At 41.6% G+C, this 25,296-nt stretch overlaps 1 protein-coding gene across 1 annotated transcript in view; it reads left to right on the top strand.

The window, feature by feature from the left end:
• ubr1 (ubiquitin protein ligase E3 component n-recognin 1) overlaps positions 1–25,296 on the top strand; it is a 204,626-nt gene that overhangs the window by 98,101 nt on the left and 81,229 nt on the right. Inside the window, exons 22-24 of the mRNA XM_043698391.1 lie at positions 1,192–1,244; positions 15,677–15,779; positions 17,912–17,960. Of these exons, the coding sequence (XP_043554326.1) occupies positions 1,192–1,244; positions 15,677–15,779; positions 17,912–17,960 (205 nt within the window). The remainder of the gene's footprint in view (positions 1–1,191; positions 1,245–15,676; positions 15,780–17,911; positions 17,961–25,296) is intronic.

The following is a 25,296-nucleotide window of genomic DNA, read 5'->3' as shown; positions in this document are numbered from 1 at the left end:
AGCTATTCAATTAGTTTCAATTCCCAGTTCTTTCCTCATAACCTGCTGGCTTTCTTATAGTAAATTGTTTGTTTAATTCCATTTGGAAATTGCTTTTGAATATATTTGTGCTGCCATGCCTGACAATAGAGTCCAGTTCGAACAATTTGCTGAAGCAAAACCTCTTCTCTTTTCTCGCTGATTAAAGCTGATTATATACTTTGCTGTCAACGGCAAGAATTTCTTCCTAAGTACTCTATTAAAATCCCACACAATGTGAGATGAGTGTTTAATATAATTTTATATAATTCTATATAGTAAACCTTTACTATAAATTATAACATCAGTTCTATATTACATATAAATAGATAAATTGTGATTTAGTTATATACACTTTAAATACAATCATATTAAATCTCCAATGCCAGCATCCTAGACTCTGCACATAACACTGTTTCCTCATCCCTGGCTTATTCTAGTAAATCTTCTCGGAGGCACCCTGTACAAGGCTTTGATGCTTTTCCTAGAGGTTAGTGGCCAGTACTGAAAACAATACTTCAGCTGATAGCTGATCAATGGTCATTAATAGCTTAAGAATAGCTGCTAATTTATGACCAGAATTTATTTGTAATATATCTGTAAGGCTTGTTGCTACACTTCAGGTGCAAGCTAATTACAGACTATTATTAAACACGGTCGACGAGTGTGGTCCTGGAAAAGCAGTTTTTCCTGATGAAGGGCTTATGCCTGAAACGTCGATTCTCCTGCTCCTCGAATGCTGCTGACCTGCTGTGCTTTTCCAGCAGCACACTCTCGACTCTGATCTCCAGCATCTGCAGTCCTCACTTTCTCCGATTATTAAACACAGGAGAGTACTGCAGAATATGCTTAATGTGCCTTTGTCCTGTTATTTTTTTCCCCCACATTTAGCTTTACTCTTTATTAAAACACCGGGATTTTACTTTACTAGCTAATATCGATCTTGTAAGAATTGCTGAAATCGAACATATGCTGTTCAATAATGTACACTTGCTTGGTAGAACTACACATTGTGTACAAGGTGACAGCACCAGGCCTTTTGACCCAACATCTCACATCATTAACGAATGTTTTACTTAGCTTGAACAATGTTAATTTGAACTTGCAGTAGTAATTGTGCACTGATAGAAAAGAAGTCTGAAAATTGATGTTTGTGTTAAATTATCTTAACAGGAAAATAATGAAACTGGTTTGGAAAATGTTATACATCAGGTGGCCACTTTCAAGTAAGTCTGGTTTTCCATAAGAATTATTCATGACTTTTTTACCAACTCAACTTTGTTTGATGTTTGCTGTGTTTTTCTGAGCAGTCTGTACTAATATCACTAGGTTTTGAGGTCAGAACTATACTTTTCATTTAGCCCCCTTCCTGTGACTTTTCAAAACCACCTTTTCTTTGCAAATGTTTTAATTTGGAATTACAACTCCACTAAGTTATACTTTTCATTTCAAACCTTCAACATTGATAATACTGGGAACATAACAATAACCAGTATTATTATTATTATTATTATTATTATTATTATTATAATATGTACACAGGTTGTGAACAGTATGAATTAGAAGCACAAATAAACCACTCTCTAACCTTACAATCAGTAAGATTGTGGCTGATCTAATGACAGAGGAACTTTGATTATCTGAAGGACATGGGCGGGCAGTATTTCATTCGGTTAATTGAAGCCAGATAACATAGTTAGCTAAGCATCGGAACCTTGCAATCTTGTCTGGATAATCCGAAATTCAATTAATCAAATGCCAGATAATCGAGGTTCCACTGTACTCCACAATAATGTAGGAGAAGCGATGGCATAATGGGATGTGACTGGCCTATTAAACCAGATACCTAGAAAATGTTATGCATCATGTGCCCAATTCCAAGTAAGTCTAGTTTTCCTAGTTCGAATCTCGTCACAGTTGATGATGGAAAAACATCTGGATTGTTAAAAAGTTTGGAATTAGTGATGACTGTCATGAATGTCAGAAAAAATCCATCTAGTTCACTAGTATGCTTTAGAGAAGGAAACCTTACCTGGTCTTTCTTCAGACCCAATGCCCTGTGAAATGATGTAGCACACCTTTCAGTTGTAACAGCAGTTAGAGAGGAGAAAAGGAATAAAAAGAAGGGACCACTTGATCTCAACTAAGGCCCTGGGAACAACAACAAGCATAGGTGACCTTGCAAAATCATCCTTATTAACATCTAGTACCAACCTTATGAATGCTGGTAGACTATTAAACAATTGACTGGTGGACAATGCTGCACATAGCCAAACCTACAGAGTCATACCTTAGAGGCATTGTCCCAAACACCACCACCATCAACATCCTTGTCCCACCATCAGGGCAGACATAGCAGAGGTGGTGGCACAGTAATATCTCAGGAGGAACTTGCCCCAGAGCCCTCAGAATTGACTCTGGACCCCATGATGTCTTGTGGCATCATGACAAGGATTCTCCTGCTGATTGCCACTTTAATCCAATCAGTACTGCACCATGTTGAACAGCACTTGGAGGAAGCACTGAGGGTGGCAAAGGTGCAGAATGTACTCTGGGTGGGGGATTTGTGGCTTGGCAGCAGGACTACTGATCAGGACGGTTGGATCCTAAAGATTGGCTGTGCAGCAGGTGGTGAGGGAACCAACAAGAGGGAAAACACATTTGACCTCATCCTTAGTCATCTGCTGGCTGCAGATTCACCTGTCCATGTGCATATTGGTAAAAGCGACCACCGCACAGTCTTTGTGAAGACAAAGTCCATCCTTAATGTTGCGAATACCCTCCATTGTATTGTTCTGTGGCACCATCACCCTGCTAAATGGAACTGACTTTGAACAGATCTAGTAACTCAAGACTGAGCAACCATGCGATGTCTTGACAATCAACAGCAGCCGAATTATACTCCTGCGCAATCTGCATACCTAATGGCCTGGCATATCACCCACTCAACCATTAGGAAGGCATTTGGGATACTTAACTTTAGCTGAGGTGAATGCTGGACTGTATAAAATGTTGGTTAGGTCAAAGCTAGTGGGGATGTTGAAATGTTTTTCACCAAGGCTGGAGGGAATCTAAAATCTCTGCCTGGTAGATACAGCATTCCTCCGAGCATTTAAGAAACATTTTGATGTTTTTGATGCCAAGGCATACAAAGCTATGGGTCAAGTGCTTCATCAGGTATGTGCCAATCAGAAACAATAGGCTGAAGGGCATTTTGTGTGCTGTAGACCTTTGTGACTCTATGACTATGACTATGATAATCATCAAACCAGAAGGTCGACCCTGGTTCAATGGAGAGTGCAGGAGGGCATGCTAAGAGCAACACCAGGCATTCTTAAAAGTTAGGTATCAACCTGATGAGGTTAGAAAACAGGACTATTTGTGTGCCAAGCACCATAAACAGAAAATAATAGAGCTATGTGATTCCGCAACCAATGGATTAGACTTAAGCTCTCCAGTCCTTCCATGTCCAGTTATGAATGCTGGTAGACTATTAAACAATTGAATAGTGGACAATGCTGCACAAATATCCAGATCCTCAATGATGGGGAAGCCCAGCACATCAGTGCAAATGGTAAGGCTGAACTTCTGCAACAGTCTTCAGGCAGAGTGCCGAGTGGGTGATCCATCTCTGCCTCCTCCAGAGCTTTCCAGCATCACAGATGTCAGTCTTCAGCTAATTCGATTCACTCCACGTGATATCAAGAAATGTTTGGAAGCGCTTAAACTGCAAAAGCTATGGACCATGACAACATCCAACAATAGTACTGAAGACTTGTGTGTTCCAGAACTTGCCATGCCCCTAGCCAAGCTGTTCTGGTACTGCCACAAAAGTGGCATCTACCCAACAATGTGGAAACGTTGCCAGGTAGGTCCTGTACGTAAAATCCAATCCGGCCAGTTACTGCTCCATCAGTCTACCGATAATCATCAGTAAGGTGATGGAAGGTGTCATCAACAGTGCTATCAAGCATGTTCAGGTTGGGTTCCACCTGGGCCATACAGCTCCTGACCTCAGTCCAGCCTTCAAACATAGACAAAAAAAACTGAACTCTGGAGGTGAGGTGTGAGAGACAGCCCATGGCATCAAGGCTGCATTTGACTGAATATGGCATCAAGGAACCCTCGCAAAATTGAAATCAATGGATATCATGGAGAAAACTCATCACTGATCGGAGTCAAACCTGGCACAAAACAAAACGTTTGTTGTTGATGGAAATCAGTCATCTCAGTTCAAGAACATTTCTGCAGGATTTCCTCAGGGTAATGTGTCCTAGGCCCAACCATCTACGACTGCTTCATTAATTACCATTCCTATATTCGAAGGTCAGAGTGAAGATGTTGTTGACAGTAGCACAATGTTCGACACCATTTGCAGTTCTTCATACACTAAAGCAGTCCATGCCCAATTGCAATAAAATGTGAACAATATCTAGGTTTGGGCTGACAAGCGGCAAGTAACATTTGCATCACATAATTGCCAGGCAGTAACGGTTTCCAACAAGAGGAAATCGTATTATGGCCTCTTCACTTTTTGGAAGGTAACTTACAGAAGCCATTCAGTCCACCTGCTCCATTTGGTTGTGGCTGATATATTCCTCGACACCATTCTCCTTCCTTCTCATCAGATCCTTTGATTGTTTACTAATCAAGAACTGTCTGTCTTACATACGGTCACCATCCCTGAAACCCACATGATCAACATTCTGGGGGTTACCAGTGACCAGAACTGGACTAGCAATGTAAATACTGTGGATACAAGAGTAGGTCAGAGGCTGGGAATCCCGCAGCGAGTAACTCACCACCTCACTCCCCAAAGCCTGTCCACTATCTACAAGGCACAAGTCAGGACCATGGATGAGTTTAGCTCCAACAGCACTCAAGCTTGACTCCATCCAGGCCAAAGCAGCCCACTTGACTAGCACCATGTCCTCAACCATTCAGTCTGTCTCTGCACTGATGGTCAGTAGCAAAAATGTGCAGAAATTCACCAAGGTTGCTAAAACAGCACCTGCCAAACTTATGACTGTCATGATGCAGAAAGCCAAGGGCAACAGATAAATGGGAACACCACCACCTGTAACTTTCCCTCCAAGCCACTCCCATCGTGACCTGGAAATATATCGCTGTTCTTCAGCATCACGGCATCAAAATCCTGAAATTCTCTCCATAATAGCATTGAGAATCTACCTACAGCACGTGGACTGCAGAGTTCAAGAAAGCAGCTTGTCACCACCATCTCACAAGCAATTAGGGATGGACAATAAACAATGCTCACATCCTGTAGAACATAGAACAATACAGTGCAGAACAGGCCCTTCAGCCCTCGATGTTGTGCCGACCTGTGAACTATCTCAGCTCGTCTCCCTATACTATCCCATCATCATCCATGTGCTTATCTAAGGATTGTTTAAATCTCCCTAATGTTAGCAGGTAGGGCATTCCACACCCTTACCACTCTCTGCATAAAGAACCTGCCTCTAACATCTGTCTTAAATCTATCACCCCTCAATTTGTAGTTATGCCCCCTCGTACAAGCTGCCGCCATCATCCTAGGAAAAAGACTTTCACTGTCTACCCTATCTAATCCTCTGCTCATCCTGTATGTCTCTATCAAATCCCCTCTTGGCCGCCTTCTTTCCAATGAGAACAGATCCAAGTCTCTCAGCTTTTCCTCATAAGACCTTCCCTTCAGACCAGACAACATCCTGGCAAATCTCCTCTGCACCTTTTCCAGTGCTTCCACATCCTTCCCGAAATATGTGGACCAGAACTGTATACAATATTCCAAGTGTGGCCGCACTAGTTTTGTATGGTTGCAGCAAGATGTTGCGGCTCCGGAACTCAATCCCTCTACGAATGAAATCTAATACACCATATACCTTCTTAACAGCACTGTTCACCTGGGTGGCAACTTTCAGGGATCTATGTACATGGACTCCAAGATGCCTCTGCACATCCACACTACCAAGTATCTTTCCATTGACCCAGTACTCTGCCTTCCTGTTATTCGTCCCAAAGTGCATCACCTCACATTTAGCTGCATTGAACTTCATTTGCCACCTCTCAGCCCAATTCTGCAGTTTATCCAAGTCCCCCTGCAACCTGTAACATTCTTCCAAACTGTCCACTACTCCATGGACTTTAGTGTCATCGGCAAATTTATCCACCTTTGCCTGCGTCTAAGTCACTTCTAAAAATGACAAACAGCAGTGGTCCTAAAACAGATCCTTGTGGCACAACACTAGTAACCGGACTCCAGGCTGAATATTTTCCATCAACCACCCACTCGCTGCCTTCTTTCAGAAAGCCAGTTTCTAATCCAAACTGCTAAATCACCCTCAATTTCATACCTCTGCATTTTTTTACAACAGCCTACCGTGTGGAACCTTATCAAAGGCTTTACTGAAGTCCATGTATACCACGTCAACTGCCCTACCCTCATCTTGGTCACCTTGGTTTGTGAGACACGACCTGCCCTTGATGAAACCATGTTGACTGTCTGAAATCAAATTGTTGCTTGCTAGATGATTATAAATCTTATCTCTTATAATCCTTTCCAAAACCTTTCCTACAACAGAAGTAAGGTCTATAATTATCTGGGTCATCTCTACTGCCCTTCTTGAACATGAACCTTACCAAGAATCAATTTAGATTAGATTAGATTACAGTGTGGAAACAGGCCCTTCGGCCCAACAAGTCCACACCGACCCGCCGAAGCGCAACCCACCCATACCCCTACATTTGCCCCTTACCTAACACTAGGGGCAATTTAGCAAGGCCAATTCACCTGACCTGCACATCTTTGGATTGTGGGAGGAAACCGGAGCACCCAGAGGAAACCCACGCAGACACGGGGAGAACGTGCAAACTCCACACAGTCAGTCGCCTGAGGTGGGAATTGAACCCGGGTCTCTGGAACTGCGAGGCAGCAGTGCTAACCACTGTGCCACCGTGCCGCCATTTACTTCTCCTTCCTGCTGCCTGTTTCTGTCTTACATCGACACCCCTTTTGACTTGCTAGTCCTGGCGTCTTCCACAAGGGGGAAACATTATCTCCACATCCACCATGTGACGGCCCATCAGGATCTTGTACGTTTCCATCAACTCTCCTTTTACCTTTCTAAACTGCAGTGGATGTAAGCCTAACCCATCAGAAGGAAGTAGGAGGATTTGAAGGAGAAGTCGTTAAGGCTGAAGAACAGTTCCGTCTACCTCATCCCAGATCCAACCCTCCAACTTGGCACCACCTAATGACCTATCCTAGCTGTCCACCTTCCATACCTCCTATCTGCTCCACCCACCCCTCAGACCTATTGCTGTTACTCCCCACCTGCATCCACCTATCGCTTTCCCAGCCACCTTACCCTCCCCAGCCCCACTCCCATCCTCCTATTTATCTCTGCCCGTTCCCCCTCCACATTCCTGATGAATGGCTTATGCCCAAAACATCAATTCTCCTGCTTCTCGGATGTTGCCCGACCTGCTGTGCTTTTCCAGGGCCACACTTTTTGACACAGAATTTCTAGGTAGAGAGATCAAAAGATGGTACTAACGGTGTAAATGGAGTGTTGACAGGCTGGATAACAAGTCTCTGCAAGTGATCAAAAGTGTCAGACAATGTGAGTAAAGTGTTAACACCTGAGTAGCAAGTAAAGAGATAAGCTGTGATTTTATTAATTGACGCAGCGGGATAATTACAGAAAATTAAAAATAAGACACCGGGCACGATCGGCAGAGTACCCCTTGTTTTCCAGTTTTTTTTTGGAGTGGAGAAACGATGCCATGCTGTTTGCCACCTTCAATATGTCATTGATGATGATGAACATCTCACCAAGATCAATCCTATGCCTCCATTTCTAGCCTTCAAACAATTGCCAATCCTTAGACAGATCAATGTTCAGAACAACACCAACCACAACACCACACAATCCTAACACAGCAAGCTCTTCAAGACATGCCAGATCATCTACATGGATACTACCATCACCAATGAGAATGCGACCCACCATGTACAGGGCAGATGCTCCTATGATTCAGCCCATGTTGTCTATCTCATACGCTGCAGACAAAGATGCCCCAAGTCATAGTATATTGACAAGACCATGCAGTCACTACAACAGATGAATTGACACTGCGCAACATTTACCAAGCAGGAATGTTCCCTCCTAGCCAGGGAACACTTCAGCGGTCCAGGACATTCAGCCTCCAAACTTGTGGTAAATGTCCTCGAAGGTAGCCTTTGAAATGCACAACAACACAGAATCGTCGAGCAGAAACTGATAGCCAAGCCCTGTATCCACGAAGACGGTCTTCTTCATGATCTTGGGTTGATGTAACCTCACCATGCCGTTCTGTATTTGTAAAATCTCCCTTACTGTCTTGTTTTGACACCATCCCTTTGATAAAAGCAGGCAAAAGTAGACATTGGGCCACTTCAAACTGGGAGCTGAAATGCGCATCAGCCATGATTGAATGGCGGAGTGGACTCGATGGGCCGAATGGCCTTACTTCCATTCCTATGTCTTATGGTCTTATAACCTATGATCTCTACACCTAATCAGGGTGTACAGTTTTGGATTGCTTGTTACTTCGGTTAGACCATTGGCATGCGACTCTTAGATCTATCATGTTATTCCAGCCATTTGGTTTGTCTCCAGCACCATTGTATTTTTGTTTTTTTATAATTATCTCTCTAACTGAAATAATTACATCATATGTCATCTTTTCACTTGTTATTCAGCTGTCAACACTTTACTCACACTGTCTGGTACTTCTGATCACTTGCAGAGACTTGTAATTCAGCCTTTCAACACTCCACTCACATCACTTATATAATCATTTGATCTCTCTGCCTATCAATTCTGTGCCTATATGCTTCTCTTCACCTGACGAAGGAGTAGCGCTCTGAGAGCTTGTGATCTTAAACAAATATGTTTGTCTATAACCTGGGTTCATGTGACTTCTGACCTGACCCAGTCTCATAAGAGAACCTGACCATTCCAGGTATTCGTGACGTGAAGGTGCTGGTGTTGGACTGGAATGAACAAAGTTAAAAATCACACAACACCAGGTTTATTTGGAAGCACTAGCTTTTGAAAAAGCACGAGCTTCCAAATCACCTGATGAATGAGCAGGGCCTCGAAAGCTAGTGCTTCCAGATAAACCTGTTGGGCTATAGCCTAGTGTTGTGTGATTTTTAACTTATTCCAGGTACCAATCTAATATGTCTTCTCTGAACTGCTTCCAAACATTTCCATGCTTCCTTATATAAGGAGCCCAATACTAAACTATGCAATATTCCAGATATGGGCTCACTAATGCACAGTACAAATGAAGTATAACCTCCCTAATTTTGACTTCAGTTCTCTTTCTAATAAATGATAATATTTGTGTTGGCTTTCCTGATTAGTTGCTGTGCATGTATACTTTCATTTTATGTTTCATGCACTAGGATACTCAGATCTCTCTATATCACAGAATCTGCAGTCGCTCTTTGTTTAAATAACACCTTATTTTTGCTGCTGTTAAAATGGACAGTTTTACATTTTTCTACATTTGCCAGATCTTTCCTACTTACTTAGCCTGTCTAACTACATGCCTTTGTAGCTTCCTTATGGTCTCTTCACAATTTACTTTTCCTATCTATCTTTGTCTCATCAGAAATTTGGAAAAGTATCTTCTATCCCTTCATTCATATCTGTTTCCTATTAGCCAGTCAATTTTCTATCCATGCCAAGTTATTACCCTCTGCACCATGAGCTTTTATTTTCCACAATCATCTTTAATTTGAAACATTATTGAATACCTTCTGGAAATCGTCTACTTATAGTGTATCCACCAGTTTCCCTTTAACCACTGCATGTTATTTCTTCAAAGAGCTGCAACTAATAAGTTAGTCAGACTTTATTTCCCTTTCACAAAACCTAGTTGACTCTATCAACAGTCTTGCAACATAGATGTTAAGTTAATTCTTCTATATTGAATAGGGCTTTCACATTGGCAGTGATGGTGATAGTACTTGACTCTTTCGCCGTATTGTTTAGTATTAATGGGATGTTTGGTAGATCTTCCATCATAAAAACCGATGCAAAATATGTGTTTAACTCCTTTGCCATTTGTTATTTCCCATACGTATTGGTAAGGCAAACAGCGGCAGGACTTACATAGATGGTAGGATGCTGGTGAGTGTTGCCAAACAAAGGCATCTAGAATGCAGGTGCATAGTTCCTTGATAGTGGAGTCTCAGGTAGACAGGGTGGTGAAGAAGGGATTTGGCATGCTTGCCATGATTGGTCAGTGCATTGAGTGAAAGAGTTGGGGTGCCCTGTTGTGGCTGCACAGAGCACCGCACTCAATTCTGATCTTCCTGCTATAGGAAAGATATTGTGAAACTTGAAAGGGTTCAGAAAAAACTTATAAGAATGTTGCTGGGATTGAAGGGTTTGGGCTATCAGGAGACGCTGACTAGGCTAGGGCTTTTTTCCTTGGAGCATCGGAGGCTGAGAGATGAGCTTATAGAAGTTTATAAAATCATGAGGAGCATGGATGTGGTGAATAGTGAAGGTCCCTTTCCCAGGTAGGGGGATCCAAAACAAAAGGACATAGGTTTAAGATGAGGGGGGGAAGATTTAGAAGGGACCTGAGGGGCAGAATTTTCATGCACAGGGTAGTGTGTGTATGGAACGAGGTGGTGGAGATTGGTAAAATTACAACATTTAAAAGTCATGTGGGCAGGTGGATGGATGGGGAAGGTTTTGAGGGGAATGGGCTGAATGCTGGGCTTGCTGGATATGGAAGGTTTGAGTTATCTTGCCTTTCTGACATGCCTTCTCTATTTCCCGGTACATGTTGCGTCCCTGGTCCTGACCACTGTTAGGAGGTCTATACACAACTCCCACTCTCTCTCCTCTCTCCCACTGGAGCGTAGGAGTTTGAGAGATGACCTGACAGAAGTTTATAAGATAATGAGAGGTATAGGTAGAGTTGATGGTATTGTCTTTTCCTTAAGATGAGAAGTTTCAAGGCTGCAGGCACATTTTTAAGGTGAGAGGAAACTGGTTTAAAAAAGACATAAGGAAAAGTTTTTATACAGAGGGTGGTCTGCGTGTGGAATGAACCTCCTGGGGAAATAGTGGATGCGGGTAATATTACAACGTTCAAAAGACATTTGGATGGATCCATGAATGGGAAAGGTTTGGAGGGATATGAGCCAGGAGCAGGCAGGTGGGGCTAGTTTAGTTTGGGCTTATATTTGGCATGAACTGATTGAACTGAGGTGTCTGTTTCCATGCTGTATGACTCTATTGATATGTCCACAGATTCATTTTCTAAGTGGCTCATGTTCATTTTGACCTCTCCCTCTTCCTTTTATAAATTTAAAGAAGCTCTTATTGTCAGTTTTTATATTCCTTGCTATCCCCATCTCAAACAAATATGCTGGTTTGGAAAGTCCGGGGGTGCTGGACTCTCAGGGGAATGTAGCACGAACAGCCAAGTTTGTTATCAGGGCAGGCTGTAATGTAATGAGGGGTACATCTGGTTTCAAGCGATCAATTGAGATAGTGGACTCTCTAGTTAGAGGCATAGACAGATGTTACTGCAGCCAGCAGCAAGAAATCAGAATGGTATGTTGCTTCCCTGGTGCCAGGATCAAGGATATCAAGAGAGGGTGCAGAAATTTCTCAAAGGGGAGAGGGCCCAGCAGGACGTCATTATACACATAGGAACCAATAACATAGGAAGGGGATAGGATGAGATTCTGAAGGGAGAGTGTAGAAAGTTAGACAGAAATTTAAAAAGGAGGTCCTCGAGGGTAGTAATATCAGGATTACTCCTGGTGCTACAACCTGGTGAGGGTCGGAATAGGAGGATAGAGCAGATGAATGCGTGGCTGAGGAGCTCATGCATGGGAGAAGGATTCACATTTTTGGATCATTAGAACCTCTTCTGGGGTAGAAGTGACCTGCACAAGAAGGGATGGATTGCACCTGAATTGGAAAGTGACTAATATACTGGCAGGGAGATTTACTGGATTTTCTCGAGCTGCTCGGGAGGATTTAAACTGGTAAACGGGGGGCACTCCGGGATATAGTGAGGAAAGAGATCAATCTGAGACTGGTACAGTTGAGAAAAGAAACAAGTCAAACATTCAGGGCAGGAGGAGCAAAGCAGAGAACATGATAGGACTGATAAGTTAAACTGCATTAACTTTAATGCAAAAGACGTAACAGGGAAAGATGAATTCAGGGTATGGTTAGGAACATGTGTCTGGGATAGCATAGGAATTACAGAAACATGGCTCAGGGATGGACAGGACTGGCAGCTTAATGTTCCAGGATAGACCAGATCTAAAAGTTGAAGTTCTAAATTGGAGGAAGGCTAATTTTGACGGTATTAAGCAAGAAACTTCAAAAGCTGACTGGGGGCAGATGTTCACAGGTAAAGGGACGGCAGAAAAATGGGAAGCCTGCAGAAATGAGATAACAAGAGTCCAGAGACGTTACACAGAGGAACCTCGATTATCTGAATATCGGATTATCCGAAGGAGATCTCGAGGTCCTGATAGAAACATTACATCAAAGACATGTTTCCAACACCTAACTTTTGCTGTTTTTTATGTCTTTTCTTTCAACTTATCCTGTCATATACTATTTCATTAACTATGGTAGGTTTATCCCTCTCTTAGAATCCTTCCTCCTCACTGTGATATATTTTTGCTTGGAGTCATGATTGTCTCCTTAAATGTTTCTCACTGCTTGTTTACTATCTCTCCTGCTAACCTATCTGCCCACTCCACTGTCGCTAAGTATCCTCATTTCATTGTAATTCCCTGTATTTAACTTAAACAGAGTTGTTTCCAGCCCAAATTTTTCACACTCAAACTGAATATTAAATTCATCATTTTATGTTCACTGCTGCCAAGGGGATATTTTGCTGCAATCATTTATTAAACCTGCCTCATTACCTATTACCAAATCAAGAATCGCTGCTCCGTGGCATATCGATCTAGGTTTTCATGTTAGTAACACACTAGGTTCCACTGATCAGTTTACAATATACATTAATAACTTGGAGAAAGGGACCAAGCCTATTCGAGTCAGATTTTCAGACAATGCAAACATAGAAAGCCAGGTTGCAAGAGGGATGTGAACAATTTACAGAAATGTTAATAGGTTAAGTAAGTAGACAAAAAGATTTCAAAGGGAGAATAGTGTGGGAAAATGTGATTTTCATTTTGGAAGGGGGATCAAAAGAACAGCATTATTTAAATGGGTACAAAATACTGCAGAAAGCTGCAGCACTCAAGGACTTGGAGATATTTGTACATGAAACACAAAGCCAATACGCCAATAATTGGGAAGGCTAATTGGAATGCTGGTCCTTATTTCAATAAGGTTGGCATATAAGAGTAGAGAAGTCTTATTGGATCTGTACAAAGTGCTGGTGAGATGGTATTTGGAATACTGTGAGCAGTTTTGGTCCCCTAACCTAACAAAAGATATTTCTTTGGAGGCAGCTCAGAAGATTCACAAGGATGATTCCCAGTGTTGAGGATTTGTCTTCTGAACAAACACTAAATGGGTTGGGATTCTACTTGCTGCAGTTTAGAAAGAATAAGAAGTGATCTCATAGCATTCTTAAGCAGCATGACCGGGTAAATACAGAGAGGATACGACACCTAAAGGGATAGTCTAGGACCAGAGAACATAGTCATGGAGTTTGGGGGTGGGGACACAATTTAAGATTGAAATGTGGAAGTATTTCTACCCTGAGAGTTGAGAGGGTTTGGAACTTCTTGTCACAGAGGGAGCAGAGTCTTTAAAAGTGAGATAGATTTTTGATCAGTTGGGGAATCAAGGGTTACAGGGAAGAGGCAGGAAAATGGGAATGAGGAATGTTGGATCACTCATGATCCTGTTAAATGGCAGATCAGCCATGATCCTGTTAAATAGCAGAGCAGGCTCAGTGGGTCAAATGCCTACTCCTGTTCCTATTTCTTATGTTCTGCCTGATTGTCTTAACTATTGCAAAGTGCAGTACAAATGTGTTTTTAATAACAACATCATCTTTATAGCAAATGTGAAGTTAACTGGACCATAGTTTCCTGCTTATTTTTTTTTTCTCTCCTTTTGAATAAAGAAGGTATATTTGCTTAACAATTTTCCAACTGCTGTGTTATATCACATTGGCCATGTTCTTTTTCCATGGAATGCTTTTTTTTGATAACTTTAGGTCTTAGTCTTAAGAAGTTTCCACTGTACCAACTGGCTGACATTGTCTCTATAACTGAGATACAAAAACATTTTGTTTTTACTTTGCAAGTAATTCAGGGAGTACTGTGGCATTTCCAGCAATGGCTTATTGTCATCTATTTTTTTCTCTGAATTGTTGAATGTCATCTATCAGGATATACATCCTACGGCACAAGGCATTGTGCGGTTTTCTTCCCCATTGCTGCCAGAATTTTCCAACGTCTCCTGAGCACAAGATTACATTGTTCTATGATTGTTGAATGTGCAAGAAAGAAATTCTGCATATCCTCTTGATTGCATAGAGTCAACCTAAACCTGTTCCACCATTCAGTGACATCATGACTGATCTGTGACCTAACTTCATAGACCTTACATTTTCCCACATTCCTCACATCTTTGGTTAAGAAAAATGACCACTCTCAGATCAATTTTTCCTTTAAAGTCTCTGATTTATTGTAATTTCTGGAGGAAAGTTCCAAGGAGCTACCACCTTTATGCATGGCGAATTTTCCTAATTTCACTTCTGCAAGGTCTAATTCAGATCTTTGGTCCTGAACTTTCCAATCAGTAAAAAGTAGTTTCTGTCTTGGCCCCCTTTAAGTTTCTCTTAAATCATGTAAACTTTGACCAAGTCAGTCCTTGACCATTCTAAATTTCTTCCAAATCTTCTGAAGGTAGTACAATCCTCAATTATATAATCTCCCATGTTACTGACATTGATGAACTAAACTCTCAGCTGTGGATGAATAGATCCACTGTTTTATGAATTTCTCTGGAGAGTCACAGGCTAAAAGAGTAAAACAAAAGTGAAGTGGAGCCCAAAGGTGAACTGATGTGTAAATATGTTACCATTCCAGTGGATTCTGTAGTCAACTCCAGCGCTTTGCATTCCTTTGAAACTGAGTATGCTTAATTACAGGACCATGCACATTGCTTTTTTAAAATTAATTTATGAAACATGGGCATCACCGGCCAGGCCAACATTTATTGTCCATCTTAAATGCCCAGAGGATAGTTAAGTGTCAGCCACATTGCTCTGGATCTGGAGTCGTATGTAAGCCAGACCAGTTAAGGACAGCAAATTTCCTTCTCTGAAGGGCATTAGTGAACCAGAGGTTTTTAAAACAGACAACAGTCGTTACGTTGGCATGGCTAGACAGCTTTAAAATCCAGATTTTTATTGGATTCAAATTTGACCATCTACAATGGTATGATTTGAACCCATTTCAACAGAACATTAATCAGGGCTTCGGAAATACTCGCCCAGTGACAATGCCACTAGGCTACTGTTTCTGCATTTTTAAATGATGGAAAGCCCATTCAGGTTATAACTAGAAAGGATGGATTACTATGGCATTCTGAACTGAACTAGACCAAACAATTAACTGCTGTCTTCTCTCTAGAAAGCCAGGATTGTCTGGACATGGTGTATATGAATTGAAACCAGAATATCTGAAACATTTCAATTTGTTCTTCTACCATTACTACAAGTCACAGCAGACAAAGGTAAATATTACCTCACATTATATCTTTGAACTAATTACTGCTAATTCTAATACCAATTCATCTATTAAATTGTTTTTCTGAGGTTGTACTTATGTATCTTTTATTAAAAAAAACTTCCAAAATAATGTGGTCATGTTTTGCATAAGGCAGAAGATAACAAGAACTGATAAGAGGCTTTACAATGGGCTACTTCGTGAATGGAATTATGCTGAGTCATACAGGTCTGCTAAAAGCTAAGATTATAAGAATTCAGTAACTGCTCTGTCTACCACAAAAGGCTTGCATTTGGGCAAAACATTCAGGATTGGTCATGTGCGCAGATAATTCCAAATAAGGTGTACACTTGGCACCTGTGTATAAAGAGCCTGAGAAAACCCTTGATTATTCAACAGAACTTTGAAGAATAACATTGTCAGGAGGCATGGTGGAGATGTTGAGAAGAATTTCGGATGAATTACAGAACCCAGGGTAGTGACAGACAATGATTGAGACATCTCTCGTAGTTAGAAGTGTGTCTCTTTTGTTTAAGTGTTTCAGTTTTAGAGCTCTAAGTGTCTCAACTGTATTTTCAACTATGTATATACTGTTGTGTCTCAGACGGACAACACACAAACAAATCACGTATGGAATTCAGTGGAAACTGAGAGAATATTGAACTCGTTGCCACAGGGAAGACTGAAGTAAATAGATATATCTCCAAGTGTCTAGTAGCTTAATTAAGATCTATAACAAGAAGATTTTCGAATAGCCCAATGCATCTCTCATGCAGACAACAAATCCTTTATTGGCATCCCTCCATCTACACAAAATGCAGAAACAACCTTTATCGTGTTGGGTGACCACTCATCCATCTTTGATGACTGAAGAGGCAGACTGTGTCAAAAGTGCCACACTTAAAGCTTCCAGGTGTCGTTGATTGTTGTCTTCAGCATTAGTGCCTATTGCCAAACCACTGATTATTGTGGTTGTGCATACCAGCCCACAAGGAATGTTGCCATTTCTTATTACATTGGTTAGTGACTTCCAGCTGTGATAACTATATGTTTGTAAGCAATCTCTGAAACGGCGCTTTGGCAGCCATGCTAGTTCTTTGGCTGAGCCACCTTTGTTTGATGACTACTACAAAATTCGAAGCTCTGTCTTTCAGAGTACTGCTGCACTTGTGGTTTTTGTTCTATTAGGAATTACTGAACTGCAGACAGCGAACTAAAAATGTTTGAACTTGTCGATTAACCGTATGTTGTCCAAGATAACACCAAGATCTAAGAACATAGGTCTTATAAACCATCAGCTTGATCCTAATGGTCAGTTAAGTGTTATTCTGTCCCTGTTTTGTGAATTGGACAAAGGTGATAGCTGCTAAGCATGTTTGAATTCCTGTGACAAGAGACATCTTGACCATGGAATAGTATTATAAGGAAATCTTATAGTTTTAATGTGAAATTAGTTTGTAGCTTGAAAAAGACTTGAGAGCTTGCAGCAGTGGTAAAGGGATTAATTGAAATTTTCTTGAACAATAAATAGAAAAAATGTGCAGCAGAGGGGAGCAAGGAGAAGGCATACTTACATGCAGTTGCAAATGGTTCATACATGTAAACAGGACAGAGAGTCAAAACAAATTTAGAGCAGGGATTCTGAAATGAACAGTTTTACTGCTGTACCTTCAGTTTTGCCACAGTCCACCAGACTGCTTAATAAAGTTGATGTTCAAGTGGTTGGATGAAGGTGTGTCAAGGCAATCTTTGTCTTCAGGACTATTGAGAGAGAACAAGATTCTGCAGAAGCATACCCTTTGTGTGACAGTTTTTTCCAGGGAACTTCGATGAAGTCAGGCTGCCAGTAATTGTGACTCGAGGGTTGAATCGTTTGAGTGGGAAAGTGAGAGATCCTATGTCTCAGAAGCCAAATTATAGGACATTGAAAGAACGTGTGTTTTTGGAAATGATAAAGGTCTTCGCTGTATCAACTATTTCAAGTGTATTTTACTTTTTTATTTGAAGTGTCAATTACCAGGTATCATACTGTTTAATAATATTTCTGTTAAGTGCCTTGAAATGTTATATGTCATTAAACGTGGTGTATAAATATGCATTCTTATGTTAGTTGTCTCATTCGTTTTCTCTTTATTCAAGGCTGAGGATGAACAGAAGAAGAGGAAAAAACAATCCAACAGCAATGAAGGTAATTCGGGTTTTAATTTAGGAGTTTGGTATTTTGAGGATACTATCAGGGTCAACACGTGTAGTCTGTGACGTCTTGAGTGTTTTTTTATTTTCCATACCGTAATTTTCAAGATCTAAATGGTTGTTGCCAGTGCTTATAAGTCCCATTGTATGACCACAGCTAACACACCATGCTGGAGAATTGAGACAGAACTGCAGAGTTGCTGGATGATTAATCAAGAGCAAGAGTCTTCAAGTTAAAAAGATATGGAGTGAGTGAATGGAAACGAGCATTTAAGGCAATTGTGAGGTCATCAACTTTGGATCTAAAAAGAATAGGACAGAGATTATAAATCTTAGATTTTGAGGGCATTCAGATACATAGATCATTAAAATGCCATAGCGTATTCAGAAAATAATCAAAGGAAGTAATGGAATACTGGCCATTATATCCAGACGACCACAATACACATGGTAGAATGGTCATATCATACATGGATTACATTGAGCATCTCTGTGCACTAAACTGTTGGAAGGATATATTGAGGTCATGCAGCATAGATTTACTGTAATGAAACCTGGACCAATGTTCCCTCTAATTCTCTTTGCCATGTATGACCTACTTGTACTGCACAGTCCCTTTTAATAATGCAGGTGCCCCTGATTGTGCTTGGTGTCTGTTTCCTGCATAGTACTTTCCTGATTGCTGTGTACTCTTAGACGCAGATCCCAACAAAGTGCCCCAGATTATTTCACTTCCAGATGGGATTCCCCAAATTGTTCAGCTCTCAGGTATGGTGGGTTAAACTGGCTCCTGTTCTTCATTTGCCCACTCCCTTGGTTAGTCACAACTAGTTTAACAATGGATCCCATTCCTAGTGGAACCTTTCCTAGGCGCAAATTAATTTGTTTTAAAAGGAGCCATTTTAATCGAAGGTGGAAGAACAACTTGGGATGTCAGAGAGTGGGAAACATAATATGCTATTCCTGTTCCTGAGTTCCTAAGTGTGTAGTTCAGGTGAAGGCAGTATTGCACAAAATAACAATTAAATAATTTTTGACTTTTTTAAAATTCAGTCATGGGATGAGGACGTTGCTGGCTGGGCAGCATGTATTGCCCATCCCTAATTACGCAGAGGGCAGTTAAATGTCAACCACATTGCTGTGCATCTGGAATCACATGTAAGCCAGACCAGGTAAATATAGCTGTTTTGTTCCCAAACTGACATTAGTGACCCAGATGAGTTTTTCTGACAATTGACTATGGATACATGGTGATCATTAGATTCAGATTTAAATTTCAGATTTAAATTTTTTTCGTTACTGAACTCAAATTTCACCATCTGCCATGGCCGGTTTCCAACCTCGGTCCTCAGCTTATTATTTGAGTGTCTAAATTAACAGTCCAGCGATAATACCACGAGGCTGTTGTCTCCCCTAAACTATCTCAATTATGTTTTGAAATTCCATTTTCGCTGTCTGTTGCTTGCTTTTGGTGAACTTGTAATTGAGCAATGAATTATTTAAGTATGCAGATGCAAGGTATCTATTGTTTATGTGCAGCCATTACATATACGGCTACTATAAGTTAATTTTCTAAGCACAGTACAAGTCTGGGGCATATAATCACCTTGAGCTGTGACATGAAAGCATATAACTTTGGTGCAGTGAGAACTACAGTGTTTTCATGGGTACAACTCATTTTAAATCCATTTGGGGCAGGCAGTCTCACAATTTGTTACCTGCCTGAGTGTCAGGATCTCCACCAAGAGATCTGAGAGAGGTAGCAGTAATTTCCAGTTAAGTGATGTCGATGTGTAAATGGATCCTTTAAAGTTTTCCGATTGAGTGTGTAGATAGCTTAGAGCAAAGGGCTGTTTTGGGACCGGTGTAAACTGGATTTGTGATGAGGGAGTTATAGGATCTTATGATTGAGATATTTATTTACAGTTTAAATAAAGAATGACCTTTGCTCCATGTCAAAGTGTAGAACAAGACCACATAATTTTCAGGAAGAATTGCTGTGTGTGTGTTTGTGTGTGTGGTACCCAACTCAACAAAACAACTGAGTTCTGCACTGCATTTTTGTAATAAGTCTGGAGCAATTTCTAGAAGAAGTTCTCCTTTCAGAGAGGTCAGACTTAGGAGACGTGGTGCTGGATGTGAAGAACAGTTTGTCAGTTGCCCCAACAAAATTTCCGATTGGATGTAACTGAGGCTATACTTGTTGCATCACTGAAAACTCATTTTTGATGTTAGAATATTGCTTATCATAACTTACAAGGCAACATTTTATTATTTTAATTAACTATTGCAAAAATAAGCAGATGGTTGTACAAAGGCAAACACAGCTTTTCACTTAATTGAATTATGTGAAGTGTGACTTGATTTTGAATTAAATATTGCCTAGCATTCTTACTGTAGAACATAGAACAGTATAGCACAGTACAGGCCATTCAGCCCTCTATGTTGTGCTGACCTTTTATCCTACTTTAAGATCAAACTAACCTCCATACCTTTCATTTTACTATTATCCACGTGTCTATCCAAGAGTTGCTTAAATGTCCCTATTGCATCTACTACCACTGCTGGCAGTGCATTCCACTACTCTGTGTAAAGAATCTACCTCTCATATTGCCCCTAAACCTTCCTTCAATCACCTTAAAAATATGCCCCTTGAAATAGCCATTTCTGCCCTTCGGAAAAGTCTCTGGCTATCCACTCTATCTGTGCCTCTCATCATCTTGTACACCTCTGTCAAGTTACCTCTTATCCTTCTTCACTCCAATGAGGAAAGTCCTAGCTCCCTCAACCTTTCTTCATTTGATATGCCCTCCAGTCCCAGTCCCCAGGCAGCATCCTTTGCACCCTTTCTAAAGCTGCTTCATCCTTCCCTTAATGAGGTGACTAGAACTGAGCACAATATTCCAAGTGAAGTCTAACCAGGGCTCTATATAACTACAGCATAACCTTGTGGCTCTTAAACCCAGTCCCCCTGCTAATGAAAGCCAACACACCATACCACTTCTTAACAACCCTATCAACTTGGCAGCTTTAAGGGATCTATGGATGTTATACATCATAGAATCATAGAATCCCTACAGTGTGGAAATGGGTCATTTGGCCTAACAAGTCCACACCAACCATCCGAAGAGTATCCCACCCAGACACATTCCCCTACCCCATTATTCTACATTTCCCCTGACTAATGCACCTAACCATCACATCCTTGAACACTATGGGCAATTTAGCATGGCCAGTTCACCTAACCTGCGCAGCTTTGGACTGAGGAAACCAGAGCACCTGGAGGAAACCTACACAGACACAGGGAGAATGTGCAGATGCCACACAAACAATGGCCCGTGGCTGGAGCTGAACACAGGTCCCTGGTGCTGTGTGGCAGCAGTGCTAACCACTGAGCCATTATACTGCCCTGGACCCCAAGATCCCTCTGTTCCTCAACAATGCCAAGAATCTTGTCTTTAACCCTATAATCCACATTTAAATTTGACTTTCCAAAATTAATAATTTCACATTTTTCCAGGTGGAACTCCATCTGCGATTTCTCAACCCAGCTTTGCATCCTGTCAATGTTCCATTGCAACCTACAACACGCCTCCACACTAACCACAACTCTACCAACCTTCATGTCTTCGGCAAACTTACTCACCCATCCTTCTTCCTTATCCAAGTTATTCATAAAAATCAAAATGAACAGAGGTCCAGAACAGATCTCTGCAGAAGACCACTGGTCAACGGGCTCCAGGCTGAATACTTTCCATCAACTGCCACCCTCTGTCTTCAATGGGCCAGCCAATTCTGTACCCAGACAGCCTGTATCTAATGTCTCCTTACTTTCTGAATGAGCCTACCAAGGGGAACCTTATCAAGCGCCTTGCTAAAATCCATATACACCACATCCACTGTTCTACCTTCATAAATGTGTTTTGTCGCATCATCAAAGAATTCAATAAGGCTTGTGAGGCATGACCTGCCCTTCACAAAGCCATTCTGACTTTATCTAATCAAACTATGCTTTTCCAAATAATCATAAATCTGGTCTATCAGAATCCTGTTCAATAATTTGTCCACCACTGACGTAAGACTGACTGGTCTGTAATTCCCAGGGTTATCCTATTCCCTTTCTTGAACAAGGGAATAACATCCCTTGCCATCCCTTGAACATTTGCCATCCTCCAATCATCTGGTACTACTGCAGTGGACAGTGACGACACAAAGATTATTGCCAAAGGCACAGCAATTTCTTCCCTTGCTTCCCATAATAACCTTGGGTAAATCCCATCTGGCCGAGGTTACTTACTATCCTCATGTTTTTCAAAATTTCCAGGACATCCTCCTTAACTTGTTTGAGAGTATCAGCCTTTTTCATGCTGTTCTCACAAATGTCAAGGTCCCCCTCACTAGTGAATACTGAAGCAAAGTATTCATTAAGGTCCTCCCCTACCTCCTCCAACTCCAGACGCACATTCCCTCCACTATCCCTGATCAGGCCTACCCTCACTCTGGCCATCCTCTTGTTCCTCAACCTTAAGCAAGCTTTTCTCTTCATCTTGACTAAATGTTCCACATCTCTTGTCACTCAAGTTTCCTTCACCCTACTATCCCTATCCAGCACTATCAGCAGGTGCTCCCTAAACGATCTCCACAATTCTGTCATGCATTTCCCTGAGAATATCTGTTCCTAATTTATGCTGCACAGTTCCTGGCTAATAGCATTGTAATCCCTCCTCCCCCAATTAAATACTTTCCCATACCGTCTGCTCCTTTCCCTCCCCACGAGTATGGTAACAGTCTTGGAGTTGTGATCACTATCACCAAAATGCTGGCCCACCGAGAGATCTGACACATGGCCTGGTTCGTTGCCAAGCCTCAAATCCAATATGGCCTCCCCTCTGGTTGGCCTATCTACATATTGACTCAGGAATCCTTCCTGGATACACCTGACAAAATCTGCTCCATCCAAACTATTTGCATGAAGGAGGTTCCAATCAACATTAGCAAAATTGAAGTCACCGATGACAACAACTCTGTTACTTCTGACCTTTCCAAAATCTGCTTCTCTGTGTCTCTGTTGCTATTGGGGGTTCAATAGAAAACTCCCAATAAAGTGACTGCTCCTTTCCTGTTTCTGGCTTCCACCCTTACTGACTCTATAGACAAACCTGCCTTGACAACCTCCCTTTCTGCAGTGTCATACTATCCCTGATTAGCAATGCCACTCCTCTACCTCTCTCCCTGTTCCTTCTGAAAGACTTAAACCCTGGAACATCCAACAACCATTTCTGCCCCTGTGATATCCAAGTCACCGTAATGGTCACAACATTTTAGCTCCAAGTACTGATCCATGCTCTGTTCTTCATCCTTATTCCTCATACATTTTGCGTTATAGTAGACACACGTCATTGTGTCACACTGATTGCAACTTTGCCCTATCAACTGTCTATCCTTCCTCACAGACTCTGCACGCTGTATCTGCCTGTTCACCAGCTACCCCATCCTCTGATCCATTGCTCTGGTTCCCATCCCCTTGCCAAACTAGTTTAAACCCTCCCGAAGAGCTCTAGCAAACCTCCCGCCCACCATATTAGTCCCCTCCAGTTCAGGTGCAACCTGTCCTCCTTGTACAGGTCCCATTTTCCCCAGAAGGTATCCCGATGATCCATGTCTCTAAAGCCCTCCCTCCTACACTGGCCCTGCAAGCACGTGTTCAGCTGAACTCGCTGTCTGTTCCTATCCTCACTAGCACATGGCACCGGTAGCCATTCTGAGATTACTATTCTGCTTGTCCTGCCTTTTAGCTTCCAACCTAACTCCTTTTTCAGGTCCTCATACCTTTTCTTGGCTATGTCATTGATACTGATGTGCATCACAATTTCTGGCTGCTCACCCTCCCCCTCAATCCTGTAGAATCGATCAGAGACAGTCTTGACCCTGGCATCCGGAAGGCAACATGCCATCCAGAAGTCTTGTGCGGGACCACAGAATCTCCTGTCTGTTTCTCTACATTGTTCTGTAATTCTTCAGCTTTATTATCCATGTCTATGACAAAAGAAACATTGAGCAGATACCTGGCAAAAATGAAAACAATCGACCACAAATAACACAAGCTGTACAATAATCAAAATGCCATTTACTAATGCTTTGAAAGGTACAATGTCTCAATGTCATGCAAATGCTGCCAGGGCTCTAGACTGACCCTGGTCAGTGTGCTCTTAATACTTCACTCAAGCCTCTTCCTGACCTAATCAGTTCTTCTGAGCTTGGCTGTTATCCCTTTCCTGTCCTTTGTCTATTCATCAAACATCCCCTTGAACCTATCAATGTTAACTACTTTAACCAGTGGGTGGCACAGTAGCACAGTGGTTAGCACTGCTGCCTCACAGCGCCAGAGACCCAGGTTAGCCAGCTAGTTAAAAGGAAACAACGCAAAAGAATTTCAGTCAATCTACAAAATTGTGAATATCAAAATTGACTGCTCAACTATCAACACTCCACTCTACTCTTCTCGAGCGATTGTGATCTATCTATTCTTTGGTGTTATTTCTTCCCATGTTTAGGAGCTTCAAAAACAACTTATTGTTTTGTTAACTCCAGAAAGCCTGGATAAATTAGCTTCTTTTAAAATGTAAATTTAAAAGGGGATCCTTTGAACTAACCTTGCTGCAATCAAACAAGAGGTTAGGTTTACAAAGAAAGGATGCCAAGAGCTTGACAATTCAGCGTATCTGTCTGGAACTGTATTAATTAGTCTAACCCTGCCCGGAATCTGATTGTAATGTCTGTATCCATATGTGCCATATCCTGGATGAAAAGGTTCTGCCCCGAGAGTGTCTTTCTTTCCCATTGATTACATCTTTGCTGAACATGGTGAATTATCTCACTTTGGGGCGGCACAGTGGCTCACTGGTTAGCATTGCTGCCTCACATCACTAGGGTCCCAAGTTCGGGCGACTGTCTGTGTGGAGTTTGCACATTCGCCCCGTGTCTGCGTGGGTTTCCTCCGGGTGCTCCGGTTTCCTCCTACAGTCCAAAAATGTGCAAGTTAGGTGAATTGGCCAGTCTAAGTTTCCCATAGTGTTAGGAGAAGGGGGAAATGTAGGGGAATGGGTCTGGGTGGGTTGCTCTTCGGAGGATCAGTGTGGACCTGTTGGGCCAAAGGGTCTGTTTCCAGACAGTAAGTAATCTAACCTTGTGCTTCCGACTTTTATATTCTCAACACATTTTGTTAAACTAATTTTTACCTAATTTTATATTTGATCTGTTGGTAATTGTGCTCGTACATTCACAAGGACAAGTAGCATGTATGTGGAGAAACTGTGAAATTGATTCACAGT

The sequence above is a fragment of the Chiloscyllium plagiosum genome, chromosome 10 (assembly GCF_004010195.1).
Source record: "Chiloscyllium plagiosum isolate BGI_BamShark_2017 chromosome 10, ASM401019v2, whole genome shotgun sequence".
Classification (NCBI taxonomy): Eukaryota; Metazoa; Chordata; class Chondrichthyes; order Orectolobiformes; family Hemiscylliidae; genus Chiloscyllium; species Chiloscyllium plagiosum.
This window is presented reverse-complemented; position numbering and strand designations above follow the sequence as displayed.